At 38.3% G+C, this 20,113-nt stretch overlaps 1 protein-coding gene across 1 annotated transcript in view; it reads left to right on the forward strand.

The window, feature by feature from the left end:
- The first annotated feature begins 7,547 nt into the window (after positions 1-7,547).
- LOC125234228 overlaps positions 7,548-20,113 on the forward strand; it is a 47,492-nt gene continuing 34,926 nt past the window's right edge. Inside the window, exons 1-2 of the mRNA XM_048140436.1 lie at positions 7,548-8,360; positions 11,685-11,972. Coding sequence (XP_047996393.1) covers positions 7,673-8,360; positions 11,685-11,972 — 976 coding nt within the window. The 5' untranslated portion in view covers positions 7,548-7,672. The remainder of the gene's footprint in view (positions 8,361-11,684; positions 11,973-20,113) is intronic.

Here is a 20,113-nt window from a genome sequence, read left to right on the forward strand (position 1 = left end):
CAGATCTGGAATAATAAATATGTCAAGTAAGAATTATCCATAAATTATGCACATCATATAGATAACTACTATTTCACAAGATGTATGTATTAGGATCAGATGTATATATCTGACCTATCATATCAATCGATCATTTCATGTAATATAAATAGTTAAATTCAGACTATATAGGAGTATGTTGTTTAATTTGAAGTACTCTAAATAACTACACTTTTTGAGAGCTTTGAGTACCTTTACCTCACCTCATCGAATCATACAAACTGACCCGTACCGTACATCAAGATCGCCCTGCCACGTCACTTTCATTATTTTTTATCTCGCGTTTCGTAATATATTTATATAACAAACTATATATTTTTATAAACTGTATAAATGTGGCTTTTTATTGATATTTATTGCTTTTAGATATATATTGTGTAGAAAGAACAAAATAGGATAATGTTAATAAAAATTGTCACATTTTTAATATTTTTTAAAATTTTTGTATTTTTTTTTTTTTTAGTACATTAATCACTAAAATAGCCATAAACTACAATGATTACGGCTTTCGTATGTTAAAAATAGTGATTATACCTGAAATCATTGACAAAACTTATTGAAATGAGCATTCAAATCACCCTATCGGGCGATGTAAATTATTTTTTATCACTCATCCTATAATATATTTCTATAACAAATTATACATTTTCTAAAACTAGATAAATGTAGCTATTAAATAATATTTTTTATTTAGAAAAAACCATTACAGTTTTCATAAAATGTGCAGTAATATGTATAAAAAAAAATCTCGTTTTCAGATTTTCCCATTTTATTTTGTATTTTTGTTCTAAAATACATTTTTTTTGTTCCAAAAATGAATTCCTCGTCCTTCATTTATCCGAAAATGATATATCGCATGCCCTATTTTGTATAGTTTTAGAGAAATATGGTTTCAAAGGAAGCGCGGAGGCGCCAGCCTTCCCCCCCTCCTCCCTCCTAAATTAAGGGGGGCTCTCGATGCCTCCCGATCTTTATCTACTCAGGGCCACCCAATGAACAACTGTGCCAAGTCTCAGTGCTTAATCATAAAATGCAGGGTTCCCATACAAGACATAGCAATAGCGTCCCCAGTATATTTATGTCTCTTTAACATTACAAATTTGTAGACACTTATCTATACAAAAATCTTGACAAAAGAAGTACAGATCGCTGAAATTAATGTTGATAGTAATATTATTGACGACTACTTCAACAAGTGTCAATTGTGAAATGCCGCAAAATACTAGTTGCTCTATAGAAAACCATAATAATATGATCCCCGATCCTTTACAACCCAGCAGCTCGGTACGCACGTTACATTTTTTTTTAATCTTCTTTAGTGAGGGCAACTGAGTACGACGGCATATTTAATTGTTTATAAAGTTTGAGGATACCTGGAAAAAATTAATACAAGAACTAAGCCATTTTGAAAATAGCTTTTGGTCACGCGTGTACGCTGCGACCATTTTGCGACCGTTTGTCGACCGTTTGGTGACCGTTTGGCGACTGTTTTTTACATGGAATATTGCCGTCTTAATCCATATTTTAACTAACTAACTTCAGTGCGCTCGCGGACGCGAGAACGATCGGGCGTGTGTGAGATGCGTGGCGCACTGCGGCGCGCGCGATAGCGAAATGGCTTCGTCATCAAAAACGTTAAAATGCGCTAGCTGCAATATAGTTATATCTGAGTTGCTGTGTTTCGTGCAAAACAAGACGGGACTTATGGATAATGAAAGTATGCTTCGTATTTGTTTGAGTGCGTTTAAGGAGGCTGAAATAACGGAGGCAAAAACGATGTTGTTTGACTCTTTGAACGAAAAAGGCAGGAAGAAAATACTAAGAAGGAATTAAGGTAAATCACAAAGGGATCTTGAAGATATCATGATGGTATTTAAAGAGGTGGACAGGGAGATGCTGCCGACTTTTGTGGCCTCTGACTTAAACAAATTGCCACCGGTGACGTTCGATTTTTTGGACGCATCATCGTTATTGAAGGATATGATACGGCTAAAATATGAAGTGCAAGAAATAAAGAGTACATACGCCACCAGCAAGCAAATGGAAGAACTTGAACGAAAATGGCATCATGATAAATATGCTTCTTTTGTGAGCGGACAAGCAAACGTAAATACAAGAAGAGGTGCGTGCGTGCATGATAGCGGACCGATGGGTTTCTTATCGCTAGGTGAGGGGTCATTGCCCGAGCAGCCAGTCGTTGACCGCGCCGAGTCTACGATGTCGTCTCAGGTAGGTGCGGAGGCGCAGATCGGAACGCCGACGGACTCGCCGTCCTTATCGCACGAGTTGAACGAGCGCGAGCGCCCTCCCGCTCACACTTCACCGCAGTCTGACCGCGAGGTACAGGTTGAGACAACCGGGCAAGATTCTACCGTATTACCAGGTGATAAGGACGTGACTCAGACTTCTGAAATAAAGGCGAGCGGGACAAGTCAGCTGATTGCCTCAACTAATGAATTGCCGGTAAATGAAATAATAAAGCCCACTTTTGCTGATTTGGTGGCGAATGGAGATCCATGGAAAAAGCCAGCGTCCGATGAGGGATGGGAATTGGCACAAAGGAAAAGGCTGAGAAATAAGTATATAGGATACAAAGGTAATGCCGAGTCTAGCGCGAACACTAGATTTAAAGCGGCGGAGGAAAAAGTTCCGATATTCATCTACAATGTACACAAAGAGGTCTCGGAGAATGATATCCAGGATTACGTTTATCAGAAAACGAGCGAGCGGGTTTCTTTAGTTAAAATTAAGATGAGGAGGCAAAAAGATTATCATTCTTACAAATTATTTGTATCGAGTAACAATGTTAATATGTACCTAGATGAAGGGTTATGGCCAAAAGGTGTATATTTTAGGCGGTTTATTTCGATGAGAGACCGGCAGAGTAATTTGCCGTACGATAAGGGTGAGAATGGAACACTTAAGCTCTCTAAACCTAATTATATAAATGAATAATAGCTTGAGTAAACTTATTAGCTTTAATTGTAAATCGCTTAAGAGGTCTATAAATGGAGTAAAAGCGTTGTGTGAAATGGCTGATATAGTTGCATTACAAGAATTATGGCTTTTTGAGCATGATATACCATTGCTTGGGTCTATTAGCAAGGACTTCGCGTATACCGGGACCTCGGCGATGGATTCTGGAGAAAATATACTGGTGGGACGTCCACACGGCGGAGTAGCAATACTATGGAGGAAGTCGGCGTTTCCTGATGTGGCGATTATAAAGTGCGATAGCGTGCGGCTTGCGGCCATTAGGATAAATATAATAGGTTATTCAGTGTTAGTGTTTAGTGTCTACATGCCCGTTAACTTGCCTGAGAATTTACCGTTGTTTTCTGAAGTAATGGGAGAAATATGCGCTATTTGTGAAGAAAATACGGACATTCAAGCAGTTTACATCCTAGGGGACTTTAATGCGCACCCTGGCGAGTTATTTTGTAGGGAGTTGTTGCAATTTTGTATGTCACAAAACTGGTTTTGTATAGATTTAGATATGTTGGGAATTGATTTAGATACATATACTTTTACGAGTGATGCCCACGGCTGTAACAGGTGGTTGGATCATTGCATCGTCACTGAGGCGGCAAAGCAAACAGTGCACAGTATTGAAGTTATGTATGATGTTTACTGGTCCGACCACCTACCACTAATTCTAGAATGTAGTCTTAATAAATTGCAAATTAATACCGTGCCAGTTAGGGTGCATCATGAGGGGGTACTATGGGGGGAGAGAGGGGAACACCAGGTGGATCTTTATCAATCTATTTGTAATGATGAGCTCAAATTATTTGACTTTCCAGCTGAGTTAACGACTTGCGTAGATAGATTATGTAACAACCCTAGTCATAAAATAGTGCTTGATAATATGTACACTAATTTAGTTAACGTTTTGACGGAGGCAGCGAGAAAGTCGAGTAAGGAGGAGCAGAGGAGAGGTAAAGCGAGAGCTCAGGTTGTTGGTTGGAATAAATACGTGGCCGACGCTCACAGGGATGCGAGGAGTAAATTTTTACTGTGGACAGCATATAATAAACCTAAGCAAGGACCTATCTATCAAGATATGTGTGACAGCAGAAGGCTTTTTAAATCCAAGTTAAAATGGTGCCAGGATAGACAAGAGCAAATAAAATGCGACATCCTGGCCACAAATAGGAATAACAAAGATTTTAAGGCCTTCTGGAAGAACACGAGCAGATGGAATGTGAAGGCGGGTGTCCCTGTTAGCGTGGGCGGGGAGAGTGATCAAAAAGCTATCGCGAATAATTTTAGGCGCGCTTTTGATGTATGTCCGCTATTGAGAGCAAAAGATACCGGGGTGGATGGTGCTGAGACTGTCGCAAACTCGATCTCTGTAAAGTTTACCTCAAAAGAAGTTGATAAAGTAATCAAAAGTATGCAAAGAGGTAAATCGCCAGGGCACGACGGTCTCAGCATTGAGCACCTTAAACATGCGGGGCCACACTTGCCACGTATTCTAGCAAGGTATTACTCGCTGTGTCTCAGTCACTCGTATTTACCAATGCAATTGACGAGGACAATAGTGGTCCCAATTGTAAAGAATAAGACTGGTGATCTGTCAGACTCAGGTAATTATAGGCCCATCTCACTAGCAACCGTACTGGCTAAAGTTCTTGACAGCTTGCTTAATGCTCAACTCTCTAAACACATCACACTGCATGATGCACAATTTGGCTTTAGGCCGGGGCTGTCGACCGAAAGTGCGATTTTGTGTCTTAAGCAAGCTGTCAGGTACTACAAGGACAGGAACACGCCAATCTATGCGTGCTTTCTGGACTTGTCAAAGGCATTTGACCTGGTTGTGTACGACAAGTTATGGGACAAACTTATTAAAACGGGAGTGCCCATTGAATGTGTCTCATTACTTAAATATTGGTACAACAGCCAGGTCAACCTAGTGAGATGGGCTGGAGAGGAGTCTGATGAGTACAGACTACAATGTGGGGTAAGACAGGGGGGGCTAACATCGCCTCTCCTTTTTAACCTGTATGTAAACGAGTTGATCGAGGCACTTAGCAGCACACATGTCGGTTGCCATATAGGTGATGTGAGTTTCAATAATATAAGTTACGCGGACGACATGGCGTTGCTGGGGCCTTCTGTTGATGCAGTGAGACAGCTCATCAGTATTTGTGAGGAATACGCAGAACAGCATGGTCTTAAATATAACACGGCCAAAAGTGAACTTTTAATTTTTAAGGCTCGTAAGTATAATCCGTCTACGCAGCCAGAGATCATGCTGTGCGGCGTACCCCTAAAAGTTGTGGATCGTTTTAAGTATCTAGGGCATATGCTTACAAATGAGCTAAATGATGATCTGGACCTGGAAAGGGAGAGAAGGGCGGCGGCAGTGAGAGGCAACATGCTCGCCCGCAGGTTTGCACGGTGTAACAACTCAGTTAAATTGACGCTCTTTAGAGCTTACTGTCAGACTTTCTACACGTGCAGCTTGTGGGTGAGGTTTACACAAAGAGCATATAACGCATTGCGCGTTCAATACAACAACATCTTGAGGATATTGTTGCGGCTGCCGAGGCATTGCAGTGCGTCCGGTATGTTCGCAGAGGCGCGAGTTGATGACTTTTTTGCCGTTAGGCGGAAAAGAATCGCCTCCATGCTGAGACGGGTGCGCGGCAGCAGCAATAGTCTTCTCAGGGTGTTGGCCGAGCGCCTCGACTGCCCGATTACCAAGTATTGGGTGGAGGTGTCGATTGGGAGAGCTAAATAAAGCTTTTTGAATCGACACATCTGCCTAATAGTTCTTTAGGTACTTGCTGTAGGTCTTAGTTTTAGTTATTAGCTTAGTGTTTAATGTAGAAACTAACTAACATAGCTCTTAAATTTTTATTTTTATTTTTTGTACTAACATCTTATGGATCAATGATGGATCTGAAATAAACGAATTTTATTTTATTTTTATTTATTTAACAACTTTATTGGTTTTCTAGGCATTATTTTTAATATTTCAGTATAGTATATGCACCGGAGCACTAAAACTTCACCAATCAATATACATAACACGCAAACACCGAGTAGTCAATAATATTATTACTGGTTAAACTGAGGTAAATTGATGGCGCGTTGATAAATTTAGACTTATTTTATGAAATCACTCGAGCAATTTAATTGGCCATGGTAATTAGCCCACATTATATTACAAATGCAAACAATATTTATCTTTAACAAATTCTTACGCCATTACATTTTAATGTCAAATTTTACTTTGACGTCTCTGACAGTCGCCATTTGAAAAGAATGAAATGAACGAATGATTTTGGGAAAGTAGTCGTCAAACGGTAACAATGTGTGCACGCGTAGTGCACACTTCTGTTACTTCTGTGACCATTTGTGCCTGTTACCAATCGTCCCCATTTGGGTCGCCGCGACTAAACGTCGACCATACTGCGACTAAACATTGAGACCCGAAGACCTGTGTGTACACAAAATAGGAGGATTTGCGTAGGAACGGCGACCGATTATGGTTATATGGGTAGTACCATATAACCCACTCCTTTCTAAAATGTTCCAAGCACACATAAACGTTGAATACTGCAATTCAGTAAAATCTATTAAATATATATGTAAATACGTAAACAAAGGTAGTGATATGGCAGTATTTCAAATAGTCCAAAATAGTGAACAAAATGATAAAAATGATGAGATCCTCATGTACCAAATGGGAAGATACATCAACAGTAACGAAGCAGCGTGGAGGATTTTTAGTTTTCCCATACATGAACGCGAACCAGCTGTGCAACATCTAGCAGTACATTTGGAGAATGGACAGAGAGTTTATTTCACAAAAGACTCGGCTAGAAAAATTGCAACCGAACCACCTCAGAACACAACATTAACAGCTTTTTTCCAACTGTGCCAAACGGATCCATTCGCAAAGACATTACTGTATGCCGACGTCCCTATTTATTATACGTGGGACAAAACAAAGAAAATTTTTCAACGGAGAAAACAAGGAATCTCAGAGGAGGGCCATCCAGAAATCATGAAAACTAACGCAATAGGTCGAGTATACACCGTACATCCAAACAATGCCGAATGTTTCTATCTCCGGATGTTGTTACACGAAATACGGGGACCAACAAGTTTCAAAGATCTCAGGACCATTAACGGCTACTTATGCCAGACGTACAGAGAAGCATGTCAACGCTTAGGATTATTGGAAAACGATAACCACTGGGAATTAACACTACAAGAAGCCACACTCACAGCTTCAGCTGAACAAATTCGAGAGTTATTCGCCATAATTCTAACAACATGTAACCCATCAAACCCAAAACAGCTATGGGACTCTTTCAAAAGGAGTATGAGTGATGATATATTGTACCAAATCCGACAAGCTAATCCAGAACTGACTATAGAATTCAATGACGACATATTCAATGAAACACTCATTCGTTTGGAAGATAAATGTTTAGCAATAAATAAACAAGCCTTAGTAGAACTTGGAATGCCAACACCACAAAGAAATGCTTTCAATGTGCTAAACTACGAAATTACAAAGGAAAAAAGCTATAACGTCAATGAACTACTTGAGTACATTGCTCACAACAAACCACTTCTCAATGACAATCAAAAAAATGTTTACAACGTTATAATGAACCGAATAAATAATAACACTGGTGGAATTATTTACTTGGACGCACCAGGAGGCACCGGTAAAACGTTTCTATTAAATCTACTATTGGCGGAAATACGTGCTACAAAACACATCGCACTGGCACTAGCATCATCCGGCATTGCATCCACACTTATGGAAGGAGGACGAACTGCCCATTCTGCCTTACAACTACCGTTGAATATAGCCGAACAACAATTCCCGGTATGTAAAATCTCAGGAAAATCTGGACGAGGTCAACTTCTAAAACAAGCTAAAATTATCATCTGGGATGAATGCACCATGGCCCATAAAAAATCACTAGAAGCCATGGACAGAACATTACAAGAATTGCGAAAAAACTCTGAAATAATGGGAGGAGCTCTACTCATACTCTCAGGAGACTTTCGACAAACACTTCCAGTTATTCCCAAGTCAACACCAGCAGACGAGATCAATGCATGCTTAAAAAAGTCACATCTCTGGCCACAAGTACAAATACTGCAATTAACAAAAAACATGAGAGTTGAATTATCAAAAGATGAAACAACAGCATGTTTTGCTAAAATACTTTTACAAATAGGCGAAGGTACATATCCTACTGATCAAACGAGCGGCCTCATAGAACTCAATAGTGATTTCTGTAACGTAGCCACCACTGAAAACGAACTAATCGACAAAATTTATCCTGATCTGAGATTTTCAACAGATGTATTGAAACTGGCATTTTTCCTGATATTATGAAACACAGCAAAATTATCCCGCTGTTTAAATCAGGAACGAAATCAGACCCGACCAACTTTAGACCTATTTCAATATTACCAGCGCTAAGTAAGGTCTTTGAGAAGCTTATTCTTAATCAACTGTTGTCTCACTTTAACAGAAATAAATTGCTTGACAATAATCAATTTGGTTTTACCAGAGGTCGTTCAACTACTGATGCCGGTGTGGTACTTCTAAAACACATCTTTGACGCCTGGGAAAGAGCTCAAGATGCTGTTGGAATTTTCTGTGATCTATCAAAGGCCTTTGATTGCGTTGATCACGAGAATTTAAAGAGAAAATTGAGCCACTATGGGGTTAAAGCTGCTGCCCTTGACCTTGTTTCATCGTACCTTTCCGACAGAACTCAGCGAGTTGTTATCAATGGGACTCAATCAGCAGGTTCACCGGTAGCACTTGGAGTGCCTCAAGGTTCAATTCTCGGTCCCTTCCTGTTCTTAGTATACATTAATGATCTACCGAAACTAGTGCAAGATAAACATGATATAGTGTTATTTGCTGACGACACTTCTCTTATATTCAAAGTTGACAGAAAGGAAAGCAGCTTCGATAACATCAACGATGCACTGTCTAGCATAACAGACTGGTTTACGGCGAATAACTTACTTCTAAACGCCAAGAAAACCAAGTGCATCAGATTTGCGCTTCCGAACGTTAAGCAGGTAAATAACAGTAAGATCCAAATGAAAGGTGAAACGCTGGAATTTGAAGATCGAACGGTTTTCCTTGGAGTCACTTTGGATTCAAAACTGCAATGGCATGCACATATAGCCACTTTAGCTGGCAAACTTAGTTCTGCAGCTTACGCAGTAAGGCGAATCAGACAACTAACAAACGTAGAGACGGCCAGGCTGGTATACTTTAGCTACTTCCACAGTGTTATGTCATATGGGATCCTGTTATGGGGAAAAGCTGCAGACATTCAGGCTATTTTTGTGCTGCAAAAACGAGCAGTCCGTTCAATCTACGGATTGGGCGGTCGAGCATCTTTAAGAGAAAAATTCAAAGAGGTGAACATTCTTACCGTTGCCTCTCAATACATATACGAAAATAATTATTATGTATGTTCGGAAAAATATCCACGAATTCAAGCTTAACAGTGACATCCATAACTATAACACAAGGAACAAACATAAACTTGCTGTGACCGCCCACCGTCTCCGTAAGGTTGGTACGTCTTTCGTCGGGAACTGTACACGTTTTTATAACAAAGTACCAACCGATATAGTGGATTTGCCATTTGACAAATTTAAGGCACGCATTAAGCGTTTGTTGTTATGTAAGGCGTACTACACTGTGAAGGATTTTATAGATGATAGGGATGCCTTTAAGGTGGTTGCTTGTCAATAGATGAATGAAGTCGTATATATTTTTTCATTTTCTCTGCATTGTGTAATTAAGCATACTAGTGTTCAATTGACGTATGAGAACATATTCTCGTCTGATTATATTGTTTTTATTTAAGTTTAGTTGTGGACACTTGGAGACCTTATACATCTCCAAGATTATGTGTTTAATGTTTAATGTTTATCTTACTTTAATTTTATTGTATAAATCTATATTTCCTTCCTTTGTAACATACGAGCACAGAATATAGTGTCTTACAGCTATGTTTTATTATTTGAATAAGGACTGTATCGTTAATTATAGGGACAAAACAAACCTCGTCTAAATGTTGACATGTGCATAATTTTGTATTATTATGGTCCGAGAGTATGATCTGAAGGTATTGGTAAGTACTATTTGATATAAGAAGGTCTCATATTTTTTTTATTTTAGGGACTTTATGGTACTTTCATTAAGGTCTAGCAAATAAATTTCGGACAACCCCTAATCTGGCTTAATTTGAGAATATCTCAAAGAATCTTTGTACGATTTAGACAAACAAAGGTTAATATGCTGCCAAAATATATTTTTTAAGAGTCCTCTTCATGGTTGTTCAATTGGGTACTTGCAGAATAAATGCGGTGAATTTATATAATTTAAAAAAACGCATTTTTGAGTAACGTTCCGGATTGCCGTAAATTTTTGATACAAGCAGGATGAGAGAAATAGATAAAAAAAATTAGGCATAGGCCAATGTCTAATAGACATTCATGGTGTTTGAACAGTGCCTAAACCAGATCGATATAAACAGTGTATGATAGTTAAATTCGACATCAAAGTCAGAGTTAGCGTAAGCGCCATGCCATATTCTCTAAATGGCCGCCATACACAGATCATGAACTTTATTTTTTAAAAATAACAGTGGCTAGACTATGTCTAGATATCCTGCTTTGTGGATCATGTGTCGTTGAGGTTCGCACTGTACAATTTTTTTTCGCAATTGTGTCGTCTTGTACGCACTTTGTGAATTTTCTAGTAGCATTTGTCCGAAATCGTAATTGTGGTACTCGGGAGGATTAAGTCAATGCTGTCTAAACCAAATGCTTTACGTCGAGTTTCTAGGACAAAATGCGTACCTTATTATGTGCCTTATTAAGCCCATGTCTTGTTATAAGAAAAAAATATAATAGCAAATAAATACGGCTACTCAAAGTTGTCCCCATATTTAACGATACAGTCTTTATTTAATTTAGCCTGGCAGCTTGAACATGTCATGCACACTTAAAAGTCTTTGCTGCGGTGGCGTCGTTGATCGGGTCGCCACCTTCCCGAATAAAGGTTGAGGGAGGCGATGGCTGAGATACGCGTCATACTCGTGAACGGGTGCCGTCTGTGAAGACCGGTCTGTTTAAGCTTACTGGGGCTGTTATAACTTAGTAACTTTAATTCTAATTTTTATTAAATTAGGACACTTTGTTCGGTTGTCGTTTGTTTCCTTTCTTTTAGTGAATATTTTAAATATATGATTTTGACTCATGGAGACCATATACATCTCTAAGGAGAATTAGATTAAGTAGATATACATTTTATTTTTAGTTGTGACATTTAGAGTCATTTGCACCTCTAAAGTAATTTTAGACTTTTTTTTGTATTTGTACTTTTTATATTAAAATTTAGTGTAGTTCTTGGTTGTAATTCGACATTTAGAGACCTTCTACATCTCTAATTAATTGTATAGAGTTAACTTTAGTTAGAACTTAGAATTAGTATATAATAGTATCAATTGTAATTTCAACTCAATTTTAAATATTTTTTTAAATACCTATGTACATGTGACGTGTAAAAGTGCCCCTGTGGCCTATTTGCTGAATAAATTATTTTGATTTTGATTTTGATTTTAATCCAAATATTATTCAGAACTATACCAACGTAGAGTGGTTATTTCAAAGAGCGATTTTGGCCACTAAAAATAATATTGTTGACGATATCAATTTTAATATTCTAAAGAATATACCTGGTGAAGAGAAAATATATAAATCAATCGACACGATGGTATCCATTGAAGAAAGTGTCAACTTCCCTACTGAATTTCTAAACTCTTTACAAGTACCAGGAATGCCATTACACTGCCTTCGTCTGAAAGTTGGATCTCCAATCATACTACTCAGAAATCTAAACTCCCCAAAACTACGTAATGGAACGAGGATGATCGTAAAACAGTTATCGAATAATATCATTGAAGCTGAACTTATTTCTGGAAAGTGCAAAGGACACACAGTATTTATACCTAGAATACCACTGATCTCTTCTGAATTGCCATTTCAATTTAAAAGATTGCAGTTTCCAATTAAATTAGCCTTCAGTTTCACGATTAACAAAGCGCATCGCAAGGGCAAACTTTAAAATATTGTGGCATCAACCTCAAAGAATCCTGCTTTTCACACGGTCAGCTATATGTAGCTTGCTCAAGAGTAGGAAATTCGAAAAATTTATATATATATATACCCCGGATAATAAAATAAAAAATGTTGTTTATAAACAAGTAGTGTAAATGATGAGAAAATGTTTTCAATAATTTTTTTTACCGTTTACGTCATAGTTTATTTTTTTATTTAAACTACCACGTAATCTCATATCAACTCCCGAGCGAAGCCGGGTATCATAGCTAGTATAATATATAAATACTTATATACATAGAAAACATCCATGACTCAGGAACAAATATCTGTGCTCATCACATAAATAAATGCCCTTACCGGGATTCGAACCCGGGACCCCCGGACCCGGGGATTTAAATTTGATATTGTTAATTAATTATTGATGTATCATTTGTAACTTATTAATAGTCATTAATGCATGTTAGACACTAAGTAATATATAATGCCAATTAGCACGTAAGGTTAATCTGTCAGTGCCGATTGATTGAAATAAATAAATATGAAAAAAATATGAATAGGATGGAACCCGCTTAATATGGTTACGGCAAGCCGAGGCGCTGATTTTCAGTGGGTTCCTGACTTAATAAACTAATCTAAGAACTAAACCAAAACTAAAACGAGTGACAGTACAAACATCAAACGGAATACTGCCACTATAAAAGTAAATTGACAGTAGACACAAGAAGTAATATTAACGTAATAGAATAAATGACAATAGCTATTCGACAACGAAATGTGGTGAAATTATAAGGGCGTGGATGTACGAGCACAAAGCGGATTTAACAGCGTTGTAAGTTGAGAGGAGATAATTTCCTAATTTCCTAGAGTGTACAACCCGCTTGTGTACTTATTTCTTTTTTTTTTGCTTCACTGAATTCGATAGCCTATTTATATTGTTTATTTCGGTTGTTTTATTAATTACAAAAATATTATTGTGATTTTTTTGTGTCATAATAGAAATTGCCTAACTTTTGTAATCTCAATATTCTTTCTATTTATTTTCTTAAGTATGAATATTATTATTTTAAACCAAATCTTGACGTGTAAAATGGCTTTACAAATAAATGAGTATGAGTATTTACAAGTGATGTCGAGGGTTTTTGCCACCATACGATGCCTTACGCCATAGATGCGGTTAAAGAAATGTGTTAAAAAAAAAGGTCAGTAAGTATAGATTTTATTTAGGAAATTAGGCCTTCAACAAACTGGACCGTATATAATTGGAATTAATACCTAAATAATCGTCATAATCTCAAGACTAGGGTAGTAAAAATGAAAACTCGAAATAATACAGGAATATTTTTTTCCCGTCACTAGCTCGGAAACACGTGTTTTGTCCTTTAATACCAGCGGGTAAAAACGCATTTTATCCACTAGTGGATAAAGTAATTTGACCTTGAATATTTCTCATTCATATCATTTTTTCTGCTTTGAAATTGATAAAAGTGAGTGAATCTAGTGATGACGATGATTTACCACCTGTGGAACTACTGGAAGCAGTGATAAACGCGTTTTTTGCGTTGTACTTTCCTCGCTATAGTGAGGGGAAAAGTTTTGTGTTACACTCGGGTGCAAATGTATTTTACTTCTCGTGTGTTAAAAAACTCGCAAGTTCAGGATTCTATTCTCGAACCACTCGCTTCGCTCGTGGTTCAACTATAGAATCCTTTCACTTGCTTGTTTTTCAATTTCACACTCGGCGTTAAAATACAACTTTGCACCCTTGTATAACAAATAAGTATTAGAAATCCTGGAATCAGAACGAATAGAAAATATTTTTATAGTTGTCTAGGACTCTGGACGACTAGTGGATTTTTTTTCAATTCCTCTTTTCACTTACTTTTAGCTATTTGTTTTGTCTTTGTTCATACAAAACTTAATACCTATAAACTACCAAGTACAAACTACGTATTTTGAGCTATAATATGTGACAATCCATCACAGAAAGGCCCTTATGGCAGGTATTGAGTTAGGCACAGATCCTAAATCTGCATTAAATAAGCTATCTAATACAAAAAAAATCATGGCCCTAGGCCACGTACTTTTTTTTAAAAAAATCATCAAGCATACACATGCTAAGTATTGCACTTTTGAGAAAACGTGAAAAGAAGTTTGAAACTCACTTTAAGGGTGTTCCCATTGGAAGTTACATAGATGACGATTGATTGTGTATCTCAAGGTACATTTCTTTAAGAATCAGTTGTGATTGTGTTTCATCGACTTCCAGATCATGAAAAATCGAGCTTTGATTAGGGCAAGTCGCTTATAAGAAAAAAATTAGGAAAACATATTTTTTTGGCTTTTCTTCTAATATGTTGCTATCTGAACTATAGTACATAGTTATATATGTTTCAACTTACATTTAAGGATAGAAATAAAATCCCATGGTTCATTAAATATGTATATTTTAATCAGAATATCACAATTAGAATATTTAACATCTGCTCCTATAATAATAATAATTTTCGTATAGAGACTTCTAAATTATATTTAATCAGTCTACACATTTATAACTAAAGTGTCAGAATTATTCTGCATGTCTTATTTTTTTATTTATAAATTTTTAAAGTTACATAAAAATCACAAATTATTGACTCCCATACATTTGGGAAAAGGGCCCTTATGACCATCACAGATAAAAATTACTCATTGCTAATGTATTTTATTATTTTAGTTACTTATCTTGTATTATAACAGAATACCAAAGAAAAAATGTTATATGAAGTAAACTTAAAATCTTGATCATTAATCAGTAATTCTCATAAAACGTTTATTATAATTATTAATTCACACAGTACCTACCAGATCGATTTGTAATTCTTAATATTTGTTTTTTAATTATTTAAGACACTTAGTATATCGGAAGAAAACACAAGCCGCACAAGTCGACCGAGTGCCGCTCGGTCCGTTCGCCGCGTGAAGAGCGCGGCGTGCGAAGTGTCGCGAGTAAGAGAGAGACAGTGGTAACGGCGCGGCATTTAGTCAAAGGAAGAACATCTTCGCTTTGACACGCCGCCGAGTGAGGTTTGAAACCAGATTGCACTTAGTAGCTACTCACGAGTAAGATTTTTATTTTAAAGTGACGACTAGGTACCTAAATCGGGTAATTTTAAAATTAGGTATCAAAGTACTTCATTGAATCGTACCTATATAACATAAACTAACTTATAAACAAAAGTTGTAAGTAATTACAACATTTTTTTAACAGTTTTCATATTTTCGAACGCGCTCTGGCATAAGGGCCCTTTTCTACTAAACTTTGAGCTGAATTTTAATATAGAAATACTTAACGTACACTACTGAAACCAAGCTACAATTGCACGTCTATTCGTATATTTTACTATTTTGCATAAATTCAAAAATCGATAATTTCGAACGATTTTACAAAAACGTCGATATCTCCGTAACTAGAAACCGCCATAAGGGCCCTTTTGTTATGGATTGTCACATATACCTTTTTTTGTTAGCCTATTTGAGTGTCCCACAGCTGGGCAAAGGCCTCTCCCCTGGCTCTCCATGATGCCCTATTCTCCGTTTCCTCCGGCCAGTTCTTCCGAAAGGCGTCAAGATCGTTTCGCCATCTTTGCCTGGCCCTGCCCGGCCCACGCTTCTTCGTCGGCATCCACTTGGTGGCTATGTTAGCCCACCTATCCGAACGCATGCCATAGACGTGGCCGACCCAGTCCCATATAAGCCTGGCGGTTTTTTGCCAACATCAGCAATGCGAGTTTTGGAGCGCAGCGTAGTGTTTTGGACTAGATCGGTCCTTTTGACACCTAGAATGCTGCGCTCCGTAGCGCGTTGGCAAACCTTCAGGTGGGACTTCTGAATCTCTGTAATATACCTAATTCAAATAATTTCTGGATCAATTATACTAATGTATATCACTTCCTAGAATCCCTTATACATCAATAGTGGTAAATTCCCATCAATATTAAGCTACAAAAAGCGTGCCCTTTTCAATCGAAAATGACATATTATTTTAGTACAACGTAAAGGTCGAAACGTTGTTCTCAATACTGTTTAACATCCTTTGAAGTTTGAGCCAATCACTTACCGGTAAACCTTAGGAAACCTTTGGAACATTAAACGCTACATTATTAAGTATGGGCCGAGGTATGCTGAGTGCTGGGGGCCTTGCACGCTAGTGTGATATAGCCTATCGCGTCGGTACCTACGTCCTTATCGGGGGACGGCTAAGGACGGCCTGACGTGATAGGCTTTATCATGCGAGCGTGCTTGTCCGCATTATCTACATATCAATAACAAAAAAATAAACCGCAAACTGCAAGATGGACTAATTAAAAGTAAATTAAACAGTTCAATAGTACTATCAGCTGCAAAAGTGCATGGCAAATTTATCATAGAATTCATTCATAATTTCTATGAAATGAAATGAAATATTTATTTTTCCAAGTAGGCATATTACAATGCGCTTATGAACGTCAAATAAAGCTACGCCGGCTCTAACCCTACGCCTCAGCCTCGAGAAGATTTCAGTCCCCCCTCAATTGGAGGGGGGTATCCACTATGGGACCGGCAAGAAACTCGGCGGGCCACTTCTTTTCAAAACATTACATCTTATAATTAACATGCATTAAAAAACGAGATACAATTTTATCAGCAAAAGTATTCATAAAAAAAAAAAGAAATATTAAATTAACAGACTAGGTACCTACTCTATGGAAATTCAATTCAATAAATTATACAAAGTGCAAAGCTACTATGATTAATAAGAGATTTTAGAGATGTATAGTCTCTAAGTACATTAAAAAAAAGAAAAAATATACATGACATCTAGATACTATAGACGTCTATAAAGTCCCTTATAGTTTTTTTTTAAGACCCCTTATTCCTTAGAGCGCTCATCAATTTCACGAAACGGCCATCGATAGATGGCGTTGGCGCTCGGTACGCGAGCACCGGTAACTCAACGCGCGTTTCAACGCAGACACGAATAATCTTGATAGTTTTGAATTAAATTGCTAATAACATAATTTTCAATTTTATATGGGGACTCTTTATTTAATTTCATATTCATGGTATGGTAGTAGAAAATAAGGTATATGAATGTAGTAAAAGTATAGTATTAGTCTACATGTACATATATAAATTCAGGTTTCCTAATTGATTGATTCAACAACCAACACCGCTGAGCCGAAACTACGAAAGCTAGAAAGTCGAAATTTGTATAGATTGCATTAACAAAATTTCGAAGAGATAAAAATCGATTATGAAAATTTACACTCCTAGTAGAGGGAAAAAGGGGGTGAAAGTTTGTAGCGGGATCAATTTGTTTTTTTTTTTATTAGGAAAATTTTAGTTAGGAACTTGAAATTAGAGAATAGTTTAATAGTGATTTCTGTTTTTTAGGGTTCCGTAGTCAACTAGGAACTCTTATAGTTTCGCCATGTCTGTCTGTCCATCCGTCCGTCCGTCCGTCCGTCCGTCCGTCCGTCCGTCCGTCCGCGGATAATCTCAGTAGCCGTAAGCACTAGAAAGCTGAAATTTAGTAACAATATGTATATCAATCACGTCAACAAAGTGCAAAAATAAAAAATGGAAAAAAATGTTTTATTAGGGTACCCCCCCCCCTACATGTAAAGTGGGGGCTGATTTTTTTTTCATTCCAACCCCAACGTGTGATATATTTTTGGATAGGTATTTAAAAATGAATAAGGGTTTACTAAGGCAGCGTTCCCACTTATGCGTCGCGTGTCTCGGGGCGCGCAAGGGGCGTCCGCGCCACGCCGCTTAAGTGTAATTCAAAAAACGTCTCCTCAGTACATTTTGTATAGGAAAGACGTAAGACGCGCCCCAGGTGGCGTGGCGGCGGCGGGGCGCGCGCCGCGCCGCTTGGCGGCGCGCCTTACGTCCTTCCTATACAAAATGTACTGAGGAGACGTTTTTTGAATTACACTTAAGCGGCGTGGCGCGGACGCCCCTTGCGCGCCCCGAGACACGCGACGCATAAGTGGGAACGCTGCCTAAGAGTTTTGAATGATTCACGGTTATTTTCATTAGACTTATATTGACCGGGATATAGACCGTGATTACCTTTTTGATTTTTGTCGAGCTCCCGATATTTCGACGCAGTTGCATGCATCATGATCACGGAAAACTGACGAAGGCGGGTGGATGTTAAAGTTGTATAGACAGCGCGCGATCTACCCTCCTTCGCGCGCGTCGGCTGCGTTCACTTTCAGCGTTACCACTGGTCGCGTTCACACTCGATGGTCTGTCCAAATACACTACACTCACAGTGTCACTACGTTTGTTCAATTCTGACTTCACCGGTTTTTTACACAAACAAATCACTGGATTCCATACATTAGATAGTTTGAAGCCATCCTCACGATTGAAATTTTTATATTTGTGAATCTCAATGGCTTCTTTGGCCGGTGAAGTGTTTGGACAGACCATCGAGTCGAGTGTGAACGCGACCAGTGGTAACGCTGAAATTGAACGCAGCAAACGCGCGCGAAGGAGGGTAGATCGCGCGCTGTCTATACAACTTTAACATCCACCCGCCTTCGTCAGTTTTCCGTGATCATGATGCATGCAACTGCGTCGAAATATCGGGAGCTCGACAAAAATCAAAAAGGTAATCACGGTCTATATCCCGGTCAATATAAGTCTAAGGGTTTACTAAGATCGTTTTTTGATAATATTAATATTTTCGGATATTATCACAGTTATAGTGACTTTCATATTTTTATAAGAACAGCATGCACTTACGTCCAGAACAGTGACATTTGGTGCATTGGAACTGCTCATGATGTGTCACTTTTTAACCGTCGCCTCAAATATGAGAGATTTGAGGCGAGGTTCTCAATTCGTCTGTATGTTTATTTATTTTTTTTATTTTTTTATCTTTGTTCCTCGATATCTCCGTTGTTACTGGATCGATTAAAAAAAAATTATTGAATGTATATGAATACAGATAAAAAAAAAGTAGTAGATAAAAAAAAATATCTGTCCCCTCTTTACATGTAGGGGTACCCTAATAAAACATTTATTATTATTAACGACCTTCCACATATTTATAATGAGCCCAAACATGATGGGGTTATGATGAGGAGAATAGCAGTTCTGTTGACCACCTCCTGACTCCATCATGAGAACTTGGACCTCGTCTAGTTCGATGGTGCTCGTCAGCCCAAATCTAATGAGCCCGAACATGATGGGGTTATGATGAGGAGAATAGCAGTTCTGTTGGCCACCTCCTGACTCCATCATGAGACCCTGGACCTCATCTAGTTCGATGGTGCTCGTCAGCCCAAATCTAATGAGCCCAAACATGATGGGGTTATGATGAGGAGAATAGCAGTTCTGTTGACCACATCCTGACTCCATCATGAGACCTTGGACCTCATCTAGTTCGATGGTGCTCGTCAGCCCAAATCTAATGAGCCGGAACATGATGGGGTTATGATGAGGAGAATAGCAGTTCTGTTGGCCACCTCCTGACCCCGTCATGAGACCTTGGACCTCATCTAGTTCGATGGTGCTCGTCAGCCCAAATCTAATGAGCCCAAACATGATGGGGTTATGATGAGGAGAATAGCAGTTCTGTTGACCACCTCCTGACTCCATCATGAGACCCTGGACCTCATCTAGTTCGATGGTGCTCGTCAGCCCAAATCTAATGAGCCCAAACATGATGGGGTTATGATGAGGAGAATAGCAGTTCTGTTGACCACCTCCTGACTCCATCATGAGACCTTGGACCTCATCTAGTTCGATGGTGCTCGTCAGCCCAAATCTAATGAGCCCGAACATGATGGGGTTATGATGAGGAGAATAGCAGTTCTGTTGGCCACCTCCTGACCCCGTCATGAGACCTTGGACCTCATCTAGTTCGATGGTGCTCGTCAGCCCAAATCTAATGAGC

Source organism: Leguminivora glycinivorella, chromosome 15 (assembly GCF_023078275.1).
Source record: "Leguminivora glycinivorella isolate SPB_JAAS2020 chromosome 15, LegGlyc_1.1, whole genome shotgun sequence".
In the NCBI taxonomy this organism is placed as follows: domain Eukaryota; kingdom Metazoa; phylum Arthropoda; class Insecta; order Lepidoptera; family Tortricidae; genus Leguminivora; species Leguminivora glycinivorella.